This window comes from Grus americana, chromosome 14, assembly GCF_028858705.1.
Source record: "Grus americana isolate bGruAme1 chromosome 14, bGruAme1.mat, whole genome shotgun sequence".
Lineage (NCBI taxonomy): Eukaryota > Metazoa > Chordata > Aves > Gruiformes > Gruidae > Grus > Grus americana.
This window is the reverse complement of record NC_072865.1, coordinates 11,238,804-11,258,829: the sequence shown is the minus strand read 5'-3', so window position 1 is coordinate 11,258,829 and position 20,026 is coordinate 11,238,804. Positions and strand designations below refer to the sequence as shown.

Below are 20,026 nucleotides of genomic sequence, written 5' to 3'. Positions count from 1 at the left end.
CAAGAATGTGAAGTGGCCTGTCCCTTCTTCCAGAAAAACAAAGCCCAATTAGTTGCCTCCAAACCCTATTTTCAAAGCTCAACTCACTTTAAATCAATTTCTGCTGCAGATGTCCAAATAAACCCCGGGTTCTATCATGTTTTTTCAGTAAAAATAGCTTATCCTCTGACATCTGGGAAAGGTGAAGGTGTTGCCAAGCACTGAGCTGTCATAATTGCTGTCATAATTTGCTTTCTGATTGTTTAAAACTTCATCAGTTAGATTTTGTTCTTTTATGCTTATTACCATCTTCGGTTAGAAATGAGAGAGCCTGGCTGATGGGAAGGACTTCTGCAGAAGTGGCACATAATGTTTTACAAACTTATTCCCTGCCTGCAGTCCAAAGCGCATTGCAGGCTGAACTCTTAACATCTTGAAAGCTCAAAGCAATGTGGAAAAGTAAGACTGAACAGCAAAACCCAAAGCTATTTTTACTTAGGCTTGCCTCTGATTTTTGTATAAATAAAATTCAGATCTTCAGGGTGGTATGGTGTCAGCAGGATTAATATATGTTACTGTGCAGACTGACACAAGTGCTGGTGGAAAATGCTGGATGTGAACAGACTGGTCACAGGCGAGGTGCTGCTGCAGCACAGGCAGTCCAATCTTCTCGTTTTCAATCTCCTCCTCATATTTCGCAGACTTTTTTCCTGAAGAGCCCTGTTTAGGGGTACCTGTGCCTATTCAGGCTCTCTTTCCTCCACTGAAACTGATAAAAGGCTCGCCAGTTATTTCTCATTAAAGTCTTGGGGTTTTGACCAATTCTTTGCTATATATCACTTAGCTGCTTTCCAGTGAGAGTGATTTAATTACTATTATGAGCCAGTATCTTGTAAAGTTGTTTCTTTTGGAACATTTTCCTCATCCCCAAGACATTATTTCCATGCCTTTATTTCTCTTGGATGGGGTCTTGCATTGCAACTGCCCTGGGTTAACGCTTGCAGAAGTCTGAACTGGTTTGGCTGTGAGTATTCTCCACTGATCACCTTCCAGTAACTCCCAGTGACTTGGTGTCCTGCAGGCTGGTATCTGAGCTCTGCCTTTGCTTCAGTCCAGTTTCATTAGTATCGCTTTGATTTCACTCTCTGCAGTCAAGTAGAAAGCTCTCACAGAGGTACGGGGTGACATACATATTACAACTACAAAAATTACAAATTATTCATCACAGCTAGATTCAAACCCATAAAGGCAGTTCTGTCATCTGTCCTGCTGCCGCTTCTCAGAGCTGCTGTCTTCCAGATCCTGAAGCCTCCAGAGTAAAGCTGTTGTTCTGGCTGGGAGAGGTTTTTCATATGGGCATGAACAGAGAGGGACAGACTGGGAGGTTTTTATCTGTCCTGGTAAGACCAATGGTCAGGGCAGCTAATCATCTCACGAATGCTTCTAATGGTGAGATGACAGATAATCAAAGCAAACCCGGATTTGTCCTTAGACTTGGAATAATCCTGTCCAGGAAATCCTACAGGGCCACGTTTCTTCATTATGAGCTTGGAAGATTTCCCTGACTTTGGGACAGCGAGCACTTCTCTCAAATGGCTGTTCACTAGGGATCGACAAACTGCAGAGGGACCTAATGTTTAATTGAAAACACACCCAAATTCATGCTTCCCTGAACGTCCTGTGTCTGCAGTATTCACCAAGAAATCAACTGCCTCTTTACACAGGTGCTTTCAGGGACTTCATACAGGCTTTGATGTGCTCTCTGCTGTGCTGTAGACTTGCTAGCCCTCGCCCCTAAGGATACCACGGTGTGAAAATGGTTCTTCCACGCATGGCAGAACCTCATTCACGTGCTTCCTTGGGTTTCATGCACAAATTCCCACTATAACTTACTGCAGGCAGCTCTGCAGGACAGTGAGGCTTTGGTAGAGCAGGCATCCTGGTCTGCGTGCCAGTGCTGCCCATGAAATCCTGACAGCAAAACCCGCTTTGATACAAACCCTATAAAAACCTGGCTTAACTGACAGGGACCGGGGTGAGGTTTACCCACCAAGCTTCCAATTTTTTCTCCTGTTTTCTGCAGAGGAGACCGGATTCCCAAAACACACAATTTGTGAGGAAATTTGATTTGAGAGTCAGTGAGTCTCCTAACCAGAGAAATGTTTTACTTTCTACCCAAAAAGCACACCGCAGCTTTTGGGAGAGCTGCACTCTGGGGCAACCGACCTCGTTTCAGCCCCTCAGTGAGGCTGGTGCCAAATGGCAAAATAGCAGCATCTTGGGGGGCAGAGTTTGGTTTTGGTCTGAAAAACTGTGATATTATGTTCCTCCAAAAAAACTCCCTCATGTCTTGAATGATGCCTCAGGATTGTCTTTTTCATAAAACTCTTTTTACCTGTTTGCCCTGCCCTTTACAACAGGCAACCTGCGGGCTGGGGAAGCCGCTGTCTGCCCTGGAGCTGAGCTTTGCAAACCTGCTGTCCCGGGGCCGCTGGCAAGGGCAGGCGGTCAGGGACGTCCCATAAATCCAGCGGCTGCAAAATCCCACCCTAATAAAAGCTGTACCCTCGGTCGCGCACGTCGGCAGTGGCGGGCAGGGGGAGGGTGAGATGGGTTAAATAACGGTTAAATAAGGCGTGCTGTTGCCTCAGCAACCCCCTCCCCATACGTGTTGGAGCTGGAGCTGGTGTCTGCGGCTCTCCGACAGCGATGGGGGTCGGGGAGGCTGATGTAAATCTGTTCAAGATGGAGTGACATCCTGGCTGCTCTGGTATCCTCCTGGTACGCCAGAGGAACGACACTGGGCTTGGTCCTGTTTAAAAAGGGGAAAGAAATCTGTCCCCATTATAAGCCCCTGAGGGTGGCTGCCGGACACCCCCCACCCCTTGCACGTTCATGACATCCCTGGAGGAAGGGGGTGGGATATTTTGGGGAGCAGTGTCATCCTTGGGGACCTGCCAATTCTGCTTGAGCCAGTAGCAAGCTGGAACTGTCAGGTATCACCTGTGGGGCCAGCAGCTGCCAAATCCCACTTTTCCACCCCATTTCAGGAAAGATGGGCTTTTGCATTGGACTATGGCTACACCCAGGCTCCCCTGTAGGAAGTGGAAATTCAGGCAGGGTTGCAGATAGCTGGTTATCCTTTTTGCAGGCAAAGCAGTGTGGCTTTTCCCCTGGGAGGAGGTTGGGGTGGGGAGGGAAGGCAATGGCTCAGGTGTGCCCTGGGTGCAGGTGAGCTTAATTGCTTGGCAGAGCCCCTGCAGCTGGGGCTGAGCCAGATGGGGAGCACTGTGTGTGCTAGAGCCCGAGGTGAGTGGAGTGGATGGCTCTTCAGAGCAAGGTAAGGTTGAACAGGACTTTATTTGGGTTTTCTTGCAAGGTTTTGTGTTGGTAGGGTGCTTTTTGCAAGGTGTTGTATTTGTAGCATGGTTTTTGCTGGTTGGGGAAGCCAGCAAGTGGAAGGTGTGGAGCTCAGACGGGTGTTGGAGGAGACCAGCTCAGGAGCTGGTGGTGTTGATGACCTCTGAGGCTGGTTGTCTTGGTCAAGGCAATTCTTGATTTGCTGTGTTTTGATGGTAGAAGTTGGAGATAACTTACCTGGAGGACTAAGGCTTAGTAGGAGGAGCTGGAAGAGGTGAATGCTGTTACATGAGGAGATGGAAAGGGGTGATTAATGTGTTGGTGTCTCACCACAGTGCTGTGGGGGAAGTTTTATGGCCAGTTTTTGGTTGGTTTTTCTTTTCTTTTTTTTCTTTTTTTCCTACAGTTGTGCTGCCCCCTTGTAGAAAATGTGAAATTTTATGAGTGTTCTCTGAAGCAGGATTATTTTATCTCTCTTTTGCAGAGTTGCAATGAAATTTGAAACTCACAGATGTCATGGTTTTCTATTTCTGTTACAAATCCCTTCCAAAATGGATGCATTTACTGTATGAAGCTGTTTGGACTTCCCAAAGGCCCCAACTCTGCAAAGCAAACTCCAGCCTTCTGTTCATATGTGAATTCTTTGTAGGGCAAAAACTGGTTTGGGGATTTTCTTTTCTATTTTTCCAAGTGAGTAGGTATCTGTTACAAAGACACTAGTGCAAAAGGCACTGATTTCCTCGTATGAGAGTCAGCAAGATGAAATCTGTGAAATGCGAGGTCCTCACGCTCCCTTAGCCCGGACAGGTGGGTTGGACTTGTTGCATTTTGCTACGGTGCCTTTCCCTGGGCTTGCCCCAGTGCTGGAGGGAATTTTTGGTGGAGCCAGCTCCCAGTCTGATGGCTGAGGTAGCGCATTTCTCTGCGCTGTGGCTTCTGACGGTGTCTAGACACGGACAGTTATTGCTGGGCTGGTTACTGCCCAGTCATGTTTCCGAGGCTGACTTGGCACTGATGTGGGCTCGGCACTTGAATCACAAAAATGCAAGAACTGAAGCTACGGTTCTGATACAATCTCGTGGCACTACCATCTGGGGCCCCAGGCCACTAGTGTTTTAGCCTCAACCTTGTTCAGACCAGATCAGGGAATTGCAGATTAGGGAAGGTTAGAATTTACTGTTTCACATCCTAAATCTGTGTTTTCGTCCCTTGGGCTGCTCGCTTTTCTCCCCAGACTCTCCCTAATTCTAATTGATATTTGTTTCCCACTATTAAACCTCTTGAGAAATTACAGTATCTGCTGTGTGATTTGCATTAAACAAACAGAGTCAGAGTTCATGGAAACGCTTTGCGAGAGCTGTCTCCACACCTTGCTGGGTTGATTCGTTCAGGAGTCAGCAAAGGCTTTGGAGTTCTCTATCTGCTCAGGTTTTGTAAGGAGGCATCCAGACTGCGAAATGAAGCAATAGTTTATCTCCCTCTTATGGCCAGATTCAGAATGGCTGGGCTGCACAAGCTTTTTGGTAGGGAGGGAAGGGAGCGAGTAGGGAGTCCCTGCACTTGTAAGCTTTAGCGGTTGTGGATATGAGGGGCCCTGACTGCTCTTAAGGAATTAGGCTGAATTCCCTTTAAGGAAGCTGATAAAATATATTTTGCATTACAGTATAAACAGGAAAATATCTGTGAAAGAGTTAAACTGCTCCAGTTCCTTGTGGATTTGAACTGGGAACTGGAGAGACTGTTTAGCAAAAAGTTGTGAGAACAGGATCCTGCTCAGCGGTGCTTGCAGCTATAACCCCTATGCTGAAAAAGGTGCTGTTAGAAGACTCGGCTGGTACCCAGTGATGCCCATGGTCCTGGAGTAGTGGTGTTTTTGAAGCAGGTGGGATATGAGCAGCATTGTGACGGTGGGTGCTGCTCTTGCTATTTCTATTGATGTGGTGAAAAGAAAGTAAAATGCTCCATTAAATGTTCCAGGTATGATTTCTAACCCTCCTGGCACCCCTTCTTCTGGCTGAGATCAAAATGATACATTGAAAACTCCCTCTTCCAGGCATATATTGGCTGTGCCTCGTTAAAACCAGTCATGCCTGTCCTAACAACAGGAGAGGAAGTGGATCTGGAGGAGGTTTGGGTTGGAGACCCTTATGTTGATTCCGGTGTGAATTCAGAGTGCTTTGGCAATGACTAGCTCAGTGTTTGGGCAGGGGTTGGTTTGACCCACTATCCTGACAGGGGCCCAAGTTTGATCCTTCTCTGTGCCAAGGATTCAGAGTTGTGGTTTGGACTTGCCTGCAGGCAGTCATGACTATTCCCCTTTCCTGGAGAGAAGTTTTGTTGCCTGACCTGTAGGCTGCGAATCCAGGTGCCTCACTCATCTGGTATCAAGATTTAAAACTGGGCTGGTTCTGAATTCTGTAATAAATTTGAAATTTGGAACTGCACTACCATGATGTGGGAGTACTTGAGTGATGAGTAAGGCTGGGTACCAATGAGTGAAGGAACCAAAGATGAGAGATCTTCTGACATATTACTCTTTCCCATTTGGCTGTGCTCCCTTCACGAGGTATGCTTGGATTTTAGGTGTGTAGTTACAGGGGTCCGATCTAACAAACCTGCTTGCAGTTACTCAGGGATCGAACTGGAGACTTGGGTTGGGCTCAGCTCTACCAGACGGAGACATCGTGCTAACTCTAGGATGGGATGTGGTTACAAGTGGAAGAACTGTCACTGGAAAACACTGGCTGGTTTAGGCAGAGGCTAAGTATATAGTGGCATCTTTTGATTCTGCTTTTTTTGGTGAAGTCTACTTGAGTCAGTGTCTGACTTGCATACGGACTAGACACTAGTCAGTAAAATAGCTGATGAGGGCAGAGAACTGGTTGGGCTCAAGTCTTTGTTCAGTGAGTTAGCTTTTCTATGTCGCTTGGTAGCATCGCTACCTGATGGTGAGATGCCTCTTGAACTGATGATGTTAAGTTAATGCTGTAGTATTGAGCCTGAACCAAATGACCTGCTCAAGAGCTGTCTTTGCAGTTGCAAAAGCGCTAGAAGAATGCGTGTGTCCAAAATCCAGGCTCAGGTGAAATGGTGGTGGTGTTAAGGTGGTTGGGAGCTGCAGTGACTCTCTTGCTGTGTTCATAATCTGTTTCAGGCTAAATTGAAAGAAGTGTCTCTGGAGTCGTTGTCATAGAACAGCTATGTAGCAAGTGTCTGGGGGAGCATCCATTTATTTGCTGTAACACTTGCATGAGAAGTTGCAGAAAAAAAATCATAAAATGCTTATTAATCATTCATAGCAAGAATCAGTTTTACTTCAAGAATGCATTATAAACACATTATTCATCACTTAACTCCTGTTCGGTACTTGTAATTAAGTTTCTCTTGGATTAAATTATGTATGTTCATAAAAATAACATCATTGTGATTCCACCTAGATTGCTTTGTGTGTTTGGTGGCATGCATTACATGTATATTTTTCAGGAATAATGGGGGAAAGGCAATGGACTTCTTCTCTCAGGTTTTGTAACATGACAGCATTTGGGACACTGTTGAAGGACAAAACAGCAGAACTGTTGTAAGGCTGAAGTTCAGGTTTCGACATGAAGAAGGGAAAATAGATGGCGGGAAAGTAAAAGTTCTTCAGTGCTGCAAGTAACACCTGAATCAAGATGTCTGTATGGTATGAGAACTCCCAGAACAACTAAGAAGCCCTCCCCTTCTCTATTTTCTCTAGTAAGACTGTAAATTTAGTTGGTTCACTTAACTCGATTAATGTTCTTTATTCAAAGACAAGTATAGAGTTCAATGTGTGTGAAAATTTTAAGAATTATGTATCCAGTGGAGTTTTAGGTTATCTGGTGTGCAGGACTGGCATTTTCTGTTTTCCTGGGACATGGATACATAGGTTATAAACCTTCCAGGACACCCAGCTCTGCAGGAAAGCTACAAAAACCTGGGCTATACAGTTGGTGCCCTGACCAATTTCTCAAGCCTGCTTTTGCCAGAAGGGTCAGCTGGCGAAAGTTAATTAATAGAACCCACTTCCTTGTGCTCTGGCTTGTCTGGCTTAAGTGACCTGGGTGATCCATCAACCCCAAAGGCAGCCCAGGAAAAGGGCAGCAGCTGAGGCAGTGCTGGAGGGGAGAGTGCTGACACCTGCTCATGGCTTTTCGGGTGGCCATCAGCAGCAGCACCCTGCTCTCCCTTGTTCTTCCCCCCACCTTAAGATCAGGGTGGTTTTTTGCTTCACTGTAGTTTAATCATATGTGATGTGTGATAATTCCTTTAATAGCCAAGCAACAGCTAGAATTTCAGGCACTGCCTTCTGTGCCACTTGGCTGTGATTGATTAGTGCCAGGATGATTGACTGATGCATGGCAATGCAACCCTTCTAGATAGGTTTGTGGTTTTGGGTAGGTTTTTTTCCTCCTCCATAGGGCTTGTGAAACTGGGTTCACTGGTTCATAGTTAATTAATCTGCTTCTAATTCTGAAGTCACAGTCTGACACTAAATGGCACAATGAAAACCCCTAGTCTGTCCAGCAAGATGTAGATTTCAAGATGACTCCATGGGATTTCAGCTATAATGTCTAATCCTTAAAACTTGTACAGTATATCACAACTTACCTGTGTGTATGTATACTGATGTGTGCATCCCTTTCAGTCTGTGTTTTCATTGTATTGGGCCCAACTATGCCACCCGACTCCCTCCCCACTCCAGGACTTATGTAGAAGGGTAAAGTTATCTTCACTTTACAGGCCAGCAAACAGGTAATACAACTAGCCACAGGCATGGCTGTGGGCTAGCAGAACTCTGCAGAGAATTTGTACCTCCTAGTTCCTAATCTAGAACCCACCTACTGAGCCAGGCTGGCCCCTGCAGGCTTCGGACTCCGGCATTTCCATAGGACAGAGCAGCCATGGAGTGGCGAGGCTGGTTTCCCAAGAATGCAACTCAAACTCCACGCATGTTTTCTTTGAACTGCAGCTGGTGTCTTGTGACTGGGCAGAAACAAATGCACATGGTTGGGACAGGCAAAGCCAATAAGGCAGGAAATCTTTTAAGCTCCTTCACGTTATTAGTATATCAGATGAATAAATGGTGCAATCTCTTGGAATTTATTAAAAGCATGAGCGTATTAATCTGAGAGAAAATTTGAGGTACTAAATGACTGTCCAGGAAGCAGGAACAGTCAACTCAAATGTGAGAAGGACTCTGAGATCAAAGAGAAGGCCCATTTGACCACGGAGGCTCATCCTCCTAATGTACAGCCCTGCCCCTTCAGCTCCACAAAGGCATCTAATTGCTTCTTGAATTACTCAAGTGTCTTTGACCTGTGTGCCTCACCACACTCTTGAAACTGTATTTAACATGTAATCCAGCATAGCAATGTAAACTGCCTTCTATGTTAACTTTAGTCCAACAGCCTACTACACAAGGGAACAATTTCACTTCTACAGTAGGTACAAACTTGTTCTTTTGTTCTGGTGTGAAGATGTCTATAATATCGAGTTGCTACAGCTGGAATCCTGTTTCTATCAGTTGCAAGGGACAAATGTATATCATCAAAGGGCATTACCTACCATTTATTCATCATGGTAAGGACTGGGTGGTTTTTCTCGCTGTTCCATTAGATTGTGAGGTATATTTCCAAGGTTCTGATCCAAACCAAGGACTTCAGAGCCCAAATATTAAAGACTACGATCCCAAACGTGGATTGACTGCCTAATCTTATTAGGTGCCTCAGTTCTGATCTGAAAGTTCCCATAGTCATTAGTCGTGCACAGGCTGAGGCCAGCTAAAGGCAGAGCCCTACACACACAGCAGTGGCACGGCGTTAGTGTTCAGAGTTCAATACAGCACTATGCTCAGAGAGAACAATGGAAAAACCTTTTAAAAACTATGGCAGCTGAATCTGTTCTCCTTCACTCAGCTGTTAAAGCACTTGTCAGAGGTAGGAAACACAGGTTCAGGTTCCCTCTTCACTACGATAAATCCAGCTCTACTTAATACTTTTTAAAGCTAAATTGGTGCCCAGCTCCCAGACTACTACTACTGTAATTCAGACTTTGTTAAAATCCTTTTCACTTGCTCTCTTTCTAGACTATTGGACTTTATTTTTCCTTCCCTGCATAAATGGCTCAGTTTCAAAGAAGTGGTCAAGACACCCTACCAGGAGGTAAAATATGGATCTTTTCCTGCCAAGAGCTGCCCTTAAGGCTCTCAGGGAAAACACCTACTCAATTTGGAGAGCAGTCTTTAACCACCAAATCAACATGCAGGAGAGAGCCCTTTCCTCACATACCCCTTCTCCTATTTTATAGCAGGAACATAGACTATATAGCACTGAGTGTCAAGCCATACAACCAGATTATCCCAAAATACGGATTTTTTTTTCAAACCATATTAGGAAGGTTGTGGCCAATACAGTTATCACTAAAAAGTACAGGTATTTAAGTTCCCATTCTGAGAGGAACACTCTTAAATTGGATAAAAATATTGACAGAATCATGTATCAGCAGGACTATACAGCACTGTGCAGAGTCCAAAGTTACTGCAGTGGTGAAGTTCAGAGAGCTCTCTTATGAAAGGTTTAAAATACCAGATGTTGTGTCATCTCCAATTCTGCATATAACGGTGGTGAGAGGAGGTACTAAGCAAAGTAAGTTAGCTACAACCACAACAGTCTTCCCTACAAATTACCTGTTTTGAAAAGGGAGCAGAGTATAGCTGGAATTGCATCTGTTCACATACAAGGTCTACGGGTGAGGTATGTAGCCCATGAATAGCAAGGATTCCAACAGTAAGTGTTATTCAATGGCATAAGCAGCTATTAGCTGCTTAAGACTGCTGTCTGAAAAGGAAAGAAAAAAAAAAAAATAGCTCCAGCCCATTGCCAGAAGTGCATTGTTACAAGATTGAACATGCCTTCACTATCACTAGCACCAGACCACACTTACTCAGAATTTATACCTCATAAATGATGTAAGCTACAGTCAGTTCAGTTCTTTGATACTTTATAGATTTTTTTGAGAGAGACTTTATATGGAAAGGAATACTAATACCAATCTTATTTCATGATAACTTCTACTAACCACCCCATGTTGTCAGACCCGGATTAATCTATGAACTGTGTAAGGTCACATTTCCTTTAGGGTTCCAGCAATCACAACTCCTGGATTTCTTTAAAGTAGCTTTTCCTTAAGAAAAAAAATTCTGAAAAAGCTAGGAATCAGAGATGCTTTTTGAAGTCTTTTATTGCAAAAGGTATGGACATTTGCTGGCAGCATATTTGATCACATTCTCTACTTGACTGTCATCCAGAGGACACTGCATGCATTCAAGCTGAAAGCACAGGACAGTTTCCACTAGGCACCTGAGAAATTTCATGGGAATGAAAAGTCAAGTTGAAAGAGACAAGTTTCAAACCGATTACTTGCTCTAGTGCCCTTTGCTTCCCAGAGTTACCCAGAAATAAGAATTAAATCAGCTATAGTCATAGCCAACTGTAAACATTTTCCTGCGATGCAACAGAAATAATTGATATTTGATCCTGAAGTGTTCTTTCCAGTTTTAAACAGGAAACATCTTCCCTAAAAGCAGGCAGTGCAATGAATTACACCTGACTTGGCACATACTACTCAATGCTGCATTATGCAACAGAGGTGTATGATGCTTCCTCTCATCTGGTTTATACCAAAAAAAATCTGACAGCTCTTACTTGGTCTCCAAGAGACTACCCCACCCCCCCAAAACATCTTTCTTTTCTTCCTGCTCCCAAGCCTAGTATCATCCCAAACCACTTCCCTAGTCCCTTCAGGCAAGGGCCAACCCCCTTTTTCTTCCCACCCTCTTGCCTGAAAGCATGACTAACAAGAACACATGCTGCTCTCTGTATTGCAGTTAATAGCAAAAATATCTTCATGCTTTGGCTGTCCCTCCACACGCAGAACTCCAGGTGCATCTGAATTTCACTGATTTCAATGCCTTCCCACAGGTCTGATAAAGGTTAATCATCTTTGGCAGACAGCAATCCTGCACCAAACGGAACAAGTAATCCATTGCCAATCTAACAGGACACCTATTTTGCAACTGCAGCTGCTTAGTATCAGGAACTCACTGCAAGAAAAAAAGAGAGTTTAGAAGACGGTACCTTCATGAGTAAATGTATTTCAATAGAGAATAGATTAGAATATATTAATTAACAGCTGCACTTAGCTGCAGGTTATAATGGACTTTAAACTACTTGAACCAGACAAATGCAAAGATCTATCAAGGCATTAAGGCTGCAAGTCACAAATAACTAAATAACTCAGGATGATACTACAGGCACTTTAACTTCTACTATTAAGTTAAAAATTGTGCTAGTTGCTCTAATCATTCCAAGCATAAAATCAGCTATTATAGGTTACTTATTCCTTCTTAATAAATCAGCTGTAGATTATAAAGAAAACTTTTGCTTTCAGAAAGCCCTAGCAGATAGAACAATTCACAATTAAGTTCTTTTCATGCAGTATGGTTTTAAGTTCCCCAGCAAAGCTGCAGATTGAAATTTTCCATCAAGATAGTGGTTCCTCAGTAATGTGCACACAGGCCTCAATATTCAAATCAGTGATACAACACAGGGCCTTAGCAGAGATGGGTGCGTGGTCATTTGTGTTAAGACAGAGTAGCAATTATAGCCCCCTGGGGCCCCTTGAGTTATTTTAATCACAAAAGCCAGAATGAACTTGTTTGCAACAAAGACACCCTCAGTCCTTTCAGCTGGAAAGATACAGGTTGCTCTATTTAAACCAGTCAATTTGGAATGAAGAGTTATTCACTCCCAGAGACATTACCCGTACTCCAGCAGTGAATATTTCAGTCACTAACAATTCAACACTCCAGTGTATGTTCTAAAGAAGAGCTATCTAAAACTTTCAATGCTAAAGCACAATAACTTGTCACCACTCTACTTTCAGCTTTATTTCAGTAAAGGATATATATTTTTAATCCATTTGATACTGTTCTGAAAGCTATCCAGCCAATTCTGTGTCAATCACTGCTGGATATGCTTTTACAGGAATAAAAGGCCTTTTGGCCTGATCCAAAACCAGCACTGGCAGAGTCCACAGTGTTCCTTGATAGCTGTTTTACATCATACCTATGTCTTCAGTCCTAATATATTTTTAGCAGACACTTAAGTGGAAGCAGCTCAGATGACTGTCTGACATTGACAACGTGCTGATGATCAAAGTGTCCTCCCTGTCAAGCCAGGAAGACTACAATGTCTTCTCTGTCTTGCAATCTACAAACTACAGAGATGAGGTACATGAAAAATGTAAACAGTAAGTGTGGAGATACAAGACCTTTAGGAGGCATCCTGAGATGGAGCAGGAGGATCCTTATTCTCAGGCTCTGGAGGAGGAGCTGGCACACTCTCCTCTTTCTTCTGTGCAGCCAAAAATTCATGAATTGCCCTCTCTATCTGGGGCCTGAAGATGTGGTTTAGTTTTGGATCCACCACCTGAGAAATAATTCTGTCCACTCCAGCTTCCAGCATTCCTGACCTTGAACAAAGACAAAGGAGTCATTCAGCTCCTCTGAAAAACTTCTCCCCAATCTCCTCCAGTAATTCTCCAGAGCCCTCCTGTCAACTGCAATTAGCATTAACATGGTGAGAACTGCAGCCCACTCAGTAGATCCTTAACAGAGAGTTGTTTCAATCACCTATTTACCCCCACCCCCTCTCACTTCTCCCTACAGAATTAACAACTGACATCTGGTCTCCCAGGTACTTAAATGACATATTGGACAAGAGCCACTTTAATAGGGCTCATGTGGAAATGAGGTCAACATGAAAGCAAACAAACAGATTTTGGCACAAACAAGAGAAACAAGCTATTCTGAGGAGGAGGGCAGGTGAGAGCACAGTCTTTTTTTTGGCTGACATGAGGGAGAAGAGGCCTGCCCCCTAATAACATTACTGTCACTCACTCCTTGTAACTGTTAGTCTAGACAGATGGGTATTAATTATAAAAACAAGCACATGTAGCACACAGCAAAGCTTCTGGAACGGAACACTAGTAATTGAAGTGACTTATTACTTCAGGGGCTGCGTCAGACTCTTGGATTGTGGGGCACAGGCTGTCTAGCAGGCTTAAGTCATGTCTGCAAGGGAGTGGGGGACAGGAAATGGAGACGTTGCCCAGCGCACGGAAAAGGAGCCACAAGACTAATAAGGCCATGAATGCTGGTGAGCGAGTGGGTGCAGGGTCATGTCACATCATGCCGCCTCCAGGTAACAGCACACGTATACGTGCATGCAACAAAGGACGTGCACGTCCTGACACCCTCAGTGCTCAGTCTTGCAACTACAGGAGTGACAGGGACTCTTCATGCTCCCTAATACTGTCCATCTATTCTTTTTACTAATAGCCTACTTAAAGGGAGCACTTTACATTCTTCTCATAACAGGCTCTCTGATATAACAATTTTCAATTATCTGCTTCATTCTAGTGGTAATGTGAAATAAGAGGAAGCATTAAGTGACAAACATGTCTCAAGGACTCCAAGTAAAGACAGGAAATTCAGTTCTTCCAAGTGGACACCCCCTTCTCTAATTACATATTAAACTAATGTAACATACTAATGATTTACAGGTTCTATCAAATGCTCTGAAATACAGTTTCTTCTGTGTGCGAGACATTCTAATAGCTTTCCTTATGAACATAAATGTCATTGTCAAGCTCCCTACTGCCCCTCTCTCCACAACTTTACGGTAAGTTTTTATCTATGACTTTAAGTCAAACAAGCTAAGGCTTGTGCTTCAGACTGCAATGAGTTAGCAGCAAGAGATACTAAACCTAAACCTCTAAGCAGCATAGTTTAAGCTGGCTCTTCTATCGTGCTGGAAATGTACTATCTTAAATAGCTTTACAAAAGCTACCCTCTGCTGCATGGAATCAGGCTTGCCCTGTTTGATTACTGCCTGCTAGTGGCTGGAGTCTACTTAAGCAACTTTGGCATCTTCAGGATTTTTTCTTTAAGTGATGTAGGCTCTTCTCTTTTCTGAAAACAAAGGTCAAGGTCATTCAGCTCAGTACATCGGGTACAGTCTTGCTAGCAGGCACAGTGTTGGCTATTTGCAGCAATAACTTGGCTAGACAGCAAATATGATGAGTACTTCACCATGCTGTTCCACTCATGAAAATACCAATTTCAGGTAAAGCAGTAAGGTAAGCATTTTAATGAGAGTTAAGACTGCATTCGCTATTATAATAAAACTCAAGAGAGCACAACAAAAAATGTTGTGAAAAACTTAATTCTGCAAATTCTTATTTGACTTAGGTGATAAGATAGTTATATATTACTTATCAAATAGCATTACCATTATTTTACAGAATGTTGCTTACTTACTGAATCACACTCTGCCTTAGCCCATTTCGTAACTGGTTTTTGTTCATTGTTGGGTTCCATTCCTGTTTGTCCAGATGGGTTGATACAAAGTTGTCTACTTTCTGCCTCAAATTTTGATAGGCTGGCTAAAAAAAAAATAAATTCTGGTTAAACAGCTAAAAGATCGCAAAACAATCCCCTGCCAGAGTCCTTCATAGTACATCTTTTGTCATGCACACTACTGTTCTGTTGTCTATATTCTTCATCCTTTCACTTTCTGAACAAAGCTAAGCTTGTTTTACCTAAGAACACAACTGGTAATTGCAAAGAACAGTTGGTCAGTGTGCTATTATAATAATTTAAATAGCTGGATAGATTGGTTTTAAAATTGTTGTCTGCTCATAATATTACTTAGTGAAATGCAAACTGCCTGTGCAGAAAGGAGTTGTTTAAGCAGAGTTCTTGTTGTCTGGAAACCCTCCACCACAGAATTCCTAGGAAACTGGCTGAGTAATATTGTCACTAACAAAGAACTTAATTATTTGCTTCTGTGATGCTAACACAGAAGATAAGAATTATGCGGCTTTTATCAGTGGAAACTTAATTTCAGTGAACCGGAATCAAACTAACAAACCTACATAAATACACAGGACCATCCAGATCCTGGCACTGTGCATGGAAAGGACAAGAGGGTGGCAATATTTAAATTTCAGAATTTGATATGCACATGATGAATGACAGGGTTGGTAAGAGAGGTACAGCGTCTGTCGTGGGCAGCGAGATCAAAGGCTGTCCTGACAGAGCTGCTCTGACCTATGGCTGTTCTGTGCAGCTGACCTGACACAACTTCAGGAGTGGTTTTGCTATAGCTGCTGGGGTGGCCTAGAATGATCACTGCGTCCCAGAACAGGACTCTTGCTGAAAGCTTAACAGTTTGGGAAAGCAAAGCAGTGGTTAATTTTGACAGGGCAATTGTGAACTACCCAATTTCAATATTGCCAACAAATACTCAGGGGTTCGTGTTGTGACTGAGAAATTAGTTTCAAACAATAGTCTGAGAACATCTGCTCAAGAAACAAAGGTACATGTTTGTTTTGGAAATGTGGGAATTATGCTCAAGAGGAGCAGTGTTCTTATGGCAAACTGTTTTCCTAATAAGACCTGGGCTAAAAAATGAAAGTCTGAGCCTGTTCTCTGGCCTGTTTCTCTACCGCTTCAAGCCAGGACCATCTCTGGAGCAGCCTGTCTGACAGATGCCGGTCACAGCAGGGGTGTGAAACCCCACCGACCGAGAGAGCAGCGCTGCAGCTGCTGCACGCCCTCCTGGCCAGCCTCCCCCAGTGCCGAGTGCGGGACCCCGGGGGGCAGAGGGGAAGGGATGCGGGTGTCCCTCCGGCCAATGGCAGCCGGGTTCCAGGGACGGTGCCCGCAGCTTCGGCCTGGGGAGGAGACACCAGCCGCCCCGCCGGCGATCACCGGGGGCTCCTCGGGAGCCGGCCCGCCCGGTTCGGCGGCACTACCTTGGTGTCCACGTCGGCCAGGCAGTCCCGGCGGAAGCCGTCGAACAGGCCGCGGCTCTTGAGCTGCTCCACGATGATGGCGATGAGCTGCGCGTCGCCGGGCGGCAGCGAGGCTGGGTCGGTGGCGCCAGGCCCCGAGCCGGAGGCCACGCCGCCCGCGCCCCCTCCGCCGCCCGCTCCACCGCTTCCCCCTCCCGGGGCGGCCCCGCCGGCGCCGCCGCTGTCAGACATGGCCCACGGCCTGCGCCCGGGGCCCGCCAGCGGCTGCGCCCCGCTCGCCCGCGGCCCCCGGCACCGCGGCCGTCGTCGTCGGCGCGCCGCGTTCTGCGTAACCCTGGCGCGCTGCATCACGGGAAGGCGAGTCCTCAACTAGAAGACCGGTTATAGGCCGTGGGCCGCTGCGTGGCTCGGGGGAACTACAAATCCCAAGGTGCGCTGCGACGGCAGTATCACAAGGCAGCGGAGAGGCGGGCGTCTTGCGTTTGCAATGCATCTTGGGAATTGTAGTTCGCGGGGACACGCGCGCGCACACACGCGCGACACCGTGGCTCTACCAGCAGCCTGTCCGGGGACGGGGCTGCCCCCGTGGGCCGTGTGGTGCTGGTGCCGCTCCAAGCCAGCCGGGTCGGTTGCAGGACGCTGAGCACGCCGTGTGTGGCTCCCTGGGTCCACCTGCAGCACAATCGGTCAGGCCTCTGCTGTGCAGGTGCTGTGCTTGGGGCAGAGGGCCCCGGTTTACCTCAGCCCCTGCGGACGTGTGGCTTGGTGGTCTGGGGTCCCCGTCCTGGGGAGGATCTCAGGCTCCTCAGAGGATATATGCCAGGCTGCAACTTCGGTGTGTTTTTCAGTGCTGTAGTGAGGACAGCGGTCATGTAAAGTCAGAAAAAAAAATCCATTTATGTGGGACCATCCTGGATCTCCACTGGGACATGAGTTTTGTTCGTTGCAGGGCTAGCAAAGGGCAGGGCAACGCCAAAGGCCTACCCTGACGCTGGTGCCTGCGGAGTGAATAGGCAAGGGGGCCTCTGTTAAAGGTGCTTTCTCTGTTGTGTGCGATTAGACTATCAGTATCGTGCTGTTCTGGTTACATCTGCAAGCTACAGGGTACACATTCTATGTATTACTTTTATTTCTTTCCTAGTCACATTGTAAAGAAGAATTGAACTCATTAGGATATTCCCATCCTAATGCAGGAGGACAATCCGTGCGTGAATGTAATAATCTAATCCTCCACAGAGATGCACTGCCATAGGTGCACCCTTTCTTTCTGTATACTACTGAATAAGCAAAAAGATGGCAACGTTTTGTGTGTGATGCATTGTCCTCCTCTACCTGATTAAAATTCAGCAGCTCTGAGAAGGTGCGTAAGCTGTCCCTTTCCATCTGACAGCTTTGTGGACAGAAGAGGGAAAAATGGTGGTGTGTAGAGCCCGAGCTTTGCATGGACAAAAGCATCTCGTGCAACTGTGGTGTTCTGCGGAGGCACATGAGCGCTCTCCTGCTGGAGCAGAAAAGCCGTCCCTCCGTCCAGACGTCTTGTCGCTGTCACTAGTCCATCCTGGCTGTCTCGAAGTTGGGTATAAAACCCCCACGACTCACCCAGGCACTCAGAAGTATCCGTGGAATCGCATTCCTGCCTGACAGCTGCCCGCAGTCCTTTCTCCCCACCACTTGCGACCAGCTCACGCCAGCACGGAGCTGGCTGGCATCGTGCTAGTGCAGGCGCTGTCTTTTCGCGATAGCAATGCGTTGATCTGTCCTAACGCCCTGCCCCAGTGGGATCCAGGGGATGTGCTACCGATTGCTCGTCCAAGCCCTACGCTGATGCAGTATGTACAGCAGCATCGGCAGGGCACGCTGGAGGCTTCTCTAACCTGCACAGAAACGCTTTTATTAAGACCAAAATCTCGCATGAGCCTGCGCCTCCTCGTTCCGTATTTTCTGGGGGACGCGGCCCTGGTTCCTCCCGCGGGCTGGGGACCCCGGGGGGATCTGAGGGGGGGGCTGAAGCAGGTGGCTGCTGCCCGGGCCCGGCACCGGCAGCCCAGCCGGGTTTCCCCGGAGGGACGGGCAGCGGCGCGGAGCGGCGGCCCCAGCAGAGGGCAGGCGGCGGCCGGCGGCGGGCGCGGACCCGGGGCCGGCACGGAACGGCACGGCACGGCCTGGCCTCTCCTCCCCTCCCCTCCGCCGGCGTCACTCCGCGAGGCAGGGACGTAATTCAACGATTAGCGTCATTAGGGAACAAGCAGCAGAAGCCAGAGGGGTGGTCTCGCGTGAATCGCAGCCGCTTAGGCAGCAGCAGAAAAGGAGCTAAGGAGAAGGTGGGGTTTTGCATGAGATTCCCGCGGCCCTGGGAAGAAGGCCTCCTTCCCTCTGCACGGCTGAAGGGCTGGGAGTGAGCAACCTCAGAGGCAAAGCCAGCCTCTCAACAGTATGCTGTGTTCAAGAGAATCCAGCCCAGGATTGAAAAATTCCTTCCAATTAACAAATTACTCAAAGAGACTGTGAGCATCCACGATGCAGGAGAAGTAAAGCCTTAGTGCAAACCTCTCCTACCCAGGCTGTCTCCCAGCTGCAGCACCCAGAGCAGCTTCTTGCTTCAGTTGATTGCTGTTGCCATCCCTAGCCATGGCAGCTTGTCTGGAACTGCCTTAATGGTGCTGAGATAGGAAGGCAGCGCTGATGCTTGCTGTTATTAGCAAAGCACTGCTCGTGGGCCCTATGTTAGGCCTCTTCCTTTATCTGTAGGTGGATGCAGTGATCTGTTTCTCAGCATGGCACAAAGGGACGTGCAATTGGTGTTTCAGGGTGTGGGGGAAGGGGTAAACCGGGTAGTTCGCAGGGATAACGGGGATTCTCAGGTTCCTCTTACAAGTTGGCTGGCTGTGTGACCTAGGTCAAGCAGTGTTTCATAGATTTGAGATATGTAGCTGGGGCAGAAGAAGAACATAGCATTTAATCTAATCTATCTCGGTATTTTTGGCCAACATCATAGCACACAGGCAAGCATATTAAACTGTCGTGTGTTAGATAAAGCAGCCTATCCCCCAGGGAGGAGAACTATGGACCTCTCCTTGCATCAGATCTCTCGTACAAAATTTATGAGGTCTGTGAACTCTCCCTATATCCATGCCCTCAAGGAAAGCTTTAGGCAGTTCACACTGTTCAGGTCAGTAGCAGACTCAGGAAGGGAGAAGTCTTACCTGTTTGCTGCTGCTTTTGAAAACGCAGTTCTCATGATGGGATAAATGGGCTGTGGGGAGAAGCAAACTCAGAAACCTTAAGGACAAATTTTATTTCAGGAGAAACAAATAGGAAAAATAATGCTTAGAAAGTCATTTGGGTCAAAATGACAAAGCAATGATTTTTAGTCTTATTTTCCTATGTTATGATTCCCCTGAAACCCATTCCTTTCATTGACCAGGGAGATGAGGATACTTAATTGTAATTTCAATTTATAAAGGACCATCCTTCCAGAGTCACACTTTCTATCACAGATAATCAGAGCTAGAGTTCAGTCCTTTTTTTTTTTTTTTTTGTGTGTGTTTGCCACCACTGCCTTTCAGGTTTCCTCCTTTCTCAGCCCCCGTTCTCCACTCCCCCTTCTGTTGCCGCTATCACAAGAGCTGTAAACCAGCACCTCTTTCCATGGAAATTCTGATATCCCAGGGAAAAAGTTACCCTCTGCTACAGCTGCCTACAAAGAGTTCATGGACATTGTAATTGGCTGACAAAACCAAGTTGTTCCATAAAAATGGTGTGAATGAAATCTGGTTTCATGGGTGTT

General features: G+C 46.2%; 2 protein-coding genes across 8 annotated transcripts in view; one reads left to right on the top strand and one right to left on the bottom strand.

Annotated features, from left to right (window-relative positions):
* LOC129212571 (uncharacterized) overlaps positions 1-20,026 on the top strand; it is a 217,049-nt gene that overhangs the window by 99,223 nt on the left and 97,800 nt on the right. The window lies entirely within an intron of this gene.
* On the bottom strand, positions 10,582-16,547 carry BOD1 (biorientation of chromosomes in cell division 1). 2 transcript variants are annotated; one of them, XM_054841334.1, is made up of 4 exons: positions 16,240-16,545; positions 14,741-14,865; positions 12,691-12,891; positions 10,582-11,461 (listed from the first exon to the last, which is right to left on the bottom strand). In XM_054841334.1, the coding sequence occupies exons 1-3, from the start codon at positions 16,468-16,470 to the stop codon at positions 12,693-12,695; spliced, it is 555 nt and encodes a 184-aa protein (XP_054697309.1). In that variant the 5' UTR covers positions 16,471-16,545; the 3' UTR covers positions 10,582-11,461; positions 12,691-12,692. The 2 variants fall into 2 exon arrangements, with proteins under 2 accessions (XP_054697309.1, XP_054697310.1); XM_054841335.1 differs by lacking the exon at positions 12,691-12,891 and having other exon boundaries at positions 16,240-16,547.